The following is a 4539-nucleotide window of genomic DNA, read 5'->3' as shown; positions in this document are numbered from 1 at the left end:
TTCTGAAAGAAATGGGAATACAAGACCACCTGACCTGCCTCTTGAGAAACCTATATGCAGGTCAGGAAGCAAGAGTTAGAACTGGACAGGGAAAAACAGACTGGTTCCAAATAAGAAAAGGAGTACGTCAAGGCTGTATATTATCACCCTGCTTATTTAACTTATATGCAGAGTACATCATGAGAAACGCTGGGCTGGAAGAAGCACAAGCTGGAATCAAGATTGCCGGGAGAAATATCAATAACCTCAGATATGCAGATGACACCACCCTTATGGCAGAAAGTGAAGAGGAACAAAAGAGCCTCTTGATGAAGGTGAAAGTGGAGAGTGAAAAAGTTGGCTTAAAGCTCAGCGTTCAGAAAACGAAGATCATGGCATCTGGTCCTATCATTTCAAGGGAAATAGATGGGGAAACAGTAGAAACAGTGTCAGACCTTATTTTTTGGGGCTCCAAAATTACTGAAGCCATGAAATTAAAAGATGCTTACTCTTTGGAAGAAAAGTTATGACCAACCTAGACAGCATATTGAAAAGCAGAGACATTACTTTGCCGACAAAGGTCCGTCTAGTCAAGGCTATGGTTTTTCCAGTGGTCATGTATGGATGTGAGAGTTGGACTGTGGAGAAAGCTGAGTGTCGAAGAATTGATGCTTTTGAACTGTGGTGTTGGAGAAGACTCATGAGAGTCCTTTGGACAGCAAGGAGATCCAACCAGTCCATTCTGAAGGAGATCAGCTGTGGAATATCTTTGGAGGGAATGATGCTGAAGCTGAAACTCCAGTACTTTGGTCACCTCATGCAAAGAGTTGACTCATTGGAAAAGAATCTGATGCCTGGAGGGATCGAGAGCAGGAGGAGAAGGGGACGACAGAGGATGAGATGGCTGGATGACATCACTGACTTGATGGATGTGAGTTTGAGTGAACTCCGGGAGTTGGTAATGGACAGGGAGGCCTGGCATGTTGCAATTCATGGGGTCACAAATAGTCAGACATGACTGAGTGACTGAACTGAAATGATGCATAAAATTCGGATAATAAGTTGAATTATAAAAATGATTAGAAAATCCACAGTGCCATTGCAATGACAGTTATACCTTGACACTGACATCTAATTGTAGCATCTTCTTTGTTTTCTTTGTCAAATGTTCAGTGAAAAAATACCTCTAAGGAAAGTGAAGACCATGAGAAATACCTTCAGTGAAAAAAACATGCTGAACAATTTCCTCAAGGAACATGCTTACAAACTGTCTCAGATTTCTTCTCGTGGCTCAAATATAATTATTCACCCCCTGAAGAACATCACGGATATGAATGTTTTGGGAGGATGGTGCTCCAAAGCATCCCCTAGTGCTCTAGCCTCCCACTGGGGCTCAACTGGAGATGCCAGGTGGGAGGCTGTCGCTGGGGCTCCTGCAGGAGCAGAAGCACTGGCCCAAAGAGGCCCCACGCAGAGGAGAAGGCACTATCATCCTCAACTCTTGTTTTGGTGACTGGGCCCAGAAATTACCAGGTGGCAAGTAAACATCCATTTCTGTGTCAAAGATGTGTCATTAGTTTGAGGGACATTGTTCCTTCTGAGCAGAAGGCAATGACAACCCACTACAGTCCTCTTGCCTGGAAAAACCCAAGAACAGAGAGGCCTGGTAAGCTGCAGTCCATGGGGTTGCTAAGAGTTGGACATGACTGAGTGACTTCACTTTCGATTTTCAGTTTCCTGAATTGGAGAAGGGAATTGCAACCCACTCCAGTGTTCTTGCTTGGAGAATCTCAGGGATGGTGGAGCCTGGTGGGCTGCTGTCTATGTGGTTGCACAGAATCGGACACGACTGAAGCAAGTTAGCAAAGCAGCAGCAGCAGCAGTTCCTTCTGAACTAAGGGAGTGAACTAGTTACAGATGAAGAGTGAACCATCTCTGATCAGAAGATAGAACCAACTGCAAAGCAATTGTGAATAACCAGGCAGAGGAATTCAGTTTCCACAGATGCAAGAACCACAGCAGTAAAAAGTTACTGAACCCGTATTCTGTGTAAGGCCATAAGAATCTCACATAGTGGTTACTGTTTTTTGATTAGAAAAAGGACTTATTTTGTCTTCAAGAATGCCCATGCCAGCCTCAGAGATAGGCAAAGAGTAAATACATGTCAAATGAAAGGGTCACTTGTGTGGTGTTGATTGGATGTGGTCTAAGTTTAGAGGGAGTGGCTGGGGTTGATCAAGAAGGACCTCCTGGAGAAGGGGGTGCAAAGGCTGGGTTTGAAGAGACTACAGAGTTTCTCAAATGAAGGCACCAGGACTTCCCTGGGTGTCCAATGGTTCTGGATGCCCCATGGTTATGCCTCTGAGCTTCCAGTGCAAGAGGTACCACTTCAATGCCTGGTCATAGAATCAATATCCTGCATACAATGTAGCATAGGAAAAAAAAAATATCAAATGCAAGCACCTCTGTGATCAAAGGCTGTGAGCTTCACAGTGGTTGGAAAGTGATCTCAAGAGATATATAGCACCCAGAGGGAGACATCAGTGTGGGAATAGAGGGTAGCCAGTTCTTCACTAATCCACTCCCTCCTTCTATCTGTAGATGCTCTACATGGGTAATATCACCATTGGAACATCCCCTCAGGAATTCCAGGTTATCTTTGACACAGGCTCATCTGACTTGTGGGTACCCTCCCTCTTTTGCCCCAGTCCAGCCTGTTGTGAGTACAGACACCCCATACCCGGACCATCCTTCACTTGCCCTGCCACCTTGTTTCCACCCTTGGCACCTGATGACACTCATCTCTTGTGTCTGCAGCTACACAAGTTAGGTTCAGACATTACAAGTCTTCCACCTTCCGGCCTACCCAAAAGACCTTCTGGATAGCCTATGGATCTGGGAGCTTGAAGGGATTTCTTACTTATAACACTGTTCGGGTAACATGTAAAAAGAAGCTGAGTCAGGACTAGCTATGGAGTGACCCCTGCTTGAAAAACAGATGCAGGACCATCTGGCAGGACCCTTCCTAGCCTAACTCCCATATGTATTGACCATCTTATCCACAGGATCCTGTCCCTGGGGAGGCAGTGCCCATGGTGACACACAAGCAAACAGATTAGCTAACCCAGAGAGTGACTTGAGGTATGGACTTGCAGCTCCTCTGCCCATGAGCAGTTCAAGACTCATTTTGCTGGGACCGAGAAGAGGGGAAAAAAAAAATCACCTACTTTTATATTCACAGACTGTTCCAGGCAGTTTCAAGTAATACTTGGTTTAATCCTGCAACAGCCCCACACAGCAGGTGGTTTGATTAGCTCATGAGACATATAAGGAAACTGAGGTGCAGACAGCAAGGGCCTTGCTGAAGTCACACATGTTGTAAACGGTGGAGATGGGTTGGCTTTTCAGGACTGAAATTGCTGTAGGGTGTTTAGGGACAGGATAAAACTGATCTGGGGATCCTTGGGGCAGTCAAGGGCTTCAGGTATCCATAGTGGAAACTGGAGGCCGGAGATGTCAAGGGGCCTGATAAATGAGTTTTCACTCTAGGTGCCTTTGAGAGTCTCATAAAACGTATGGCCTGCCTCCCCAAAGTACTTGAGTAGTTCCCCTCTCTCACTTTCTCTCTCATACACACTCACACAAATACACACATATCTCCAAAAGTTAATATCCCAGGCAGCAATTTCTTGATACCTGCAAGAAAGACTATGTTTTTGGCTTCTGTCTTCCTGGACAGATGCAGAATTCACAGTACCTTACAGAGAATTCACTCCATTCCTGTTATTAGGTCACAGTGTTGACAGAAAAGGCTACTTTGCTCTCGACTCATTTTGTCCACAAGGGGGCACTAATAGGTCCTGGACTGACTCTAGGTTACCCCACCTGTACAGAAGCCACAAGGCCAATTTGACTCACTCAGGTGGTGTTTTTCAGAGGGGCAGATGTTTTAAAATTTACAGCCTCTCACAAATGAAACACAAATTTTCCTTCCAGCATGGTCTAACCGTTTGAGGTCCACCAAAAACACAGCCCAGCCTCAATTCTTCTCTGAGGACATAATGGCAATGTACCCAGCCCAGTCCTAGCCCCACTTCTTGTATCTGTAAGTGGGAACACCCTTCTTTCCCACAGATAAGGGACCTTGTAAGTACTGACTAGCTGTTCGATCTAAGCGTTGTGGAATACGAGTGTGAGGGTGTACCTTTTGATGGCATCTTGGGCATACCAGACCACCTGACCTGCCTCCTGAGAAACCTGTATGCAGGTCAGGAACAACAGTTAGAACTGGACATGGAACAACAGACTGGTTCCAAATAGGAAAAGGAGTACGTCAAGGCTGTATATTGTCACCCTGCTTATTTAATTTATATGCAGAGTACATCATGAGAAACCCTGGGCTGGAAGAAGCACAAGCTGGAATCAAGATTGTTGGGAGAAATACCAATAACCTCAGATATGCAGATGACACCACCTTTATGGCAGAAAGTGAAGAGGAACAAAAGAGCCTCTTGATGAAGGTGAAAGTGGAGAGTGAAAAAGTTGGCTTAAAGCTCAGTA

General features: G+C 45.3%; 1 protein-coding gene across 1 annotated transcript in view; it reads left to right on the top strand.

The window, feature by feature from the left end:
* Positions 1 to 2865, top strand: part of LOC104988795 (pregnancy-associated glycoprotein 1-like) — a 4521-nt gene extending 1656 nt beyond the window's left edge. Inside the window, exons 2-3 of the mRNA XM_010840243.1 lie at positions 1153 to 1315; positions 2581 to 2865. Of these exons, the coding sequence (XP_010838545.1) occupies positions 1153 to 1315; positions 2581 to 2865 (448 nt within the window). The remainder of the gene's footprint in view (positions 1 to 1152; positions 1316 to 2580) is intronic.
* The last annotated feature ends 1674 nt before the right edge of the window (positions 2866 to 4539 follow it).

Source organism: Bison bison, unplaced genomic scaffold (genome assembly GCF_000754665.1).
Source record: "Bison bison bison isolate TAMUID 2011002044 unplaced genomic scaffold, Bison_UMD1.0 scf7180017864142, whole genome shotgun sequence".
Classification (NCBI taxonomy): Eukaryota; Metazoa; Chordata; class Mammalia; order Artiodactyla; family Bovidae; genus Bison; species Bison bison.
Note: the sequence above shows the minus strand (reverse complement) of the source record. Positions and strands in the feature narration are given on the sequence as shown.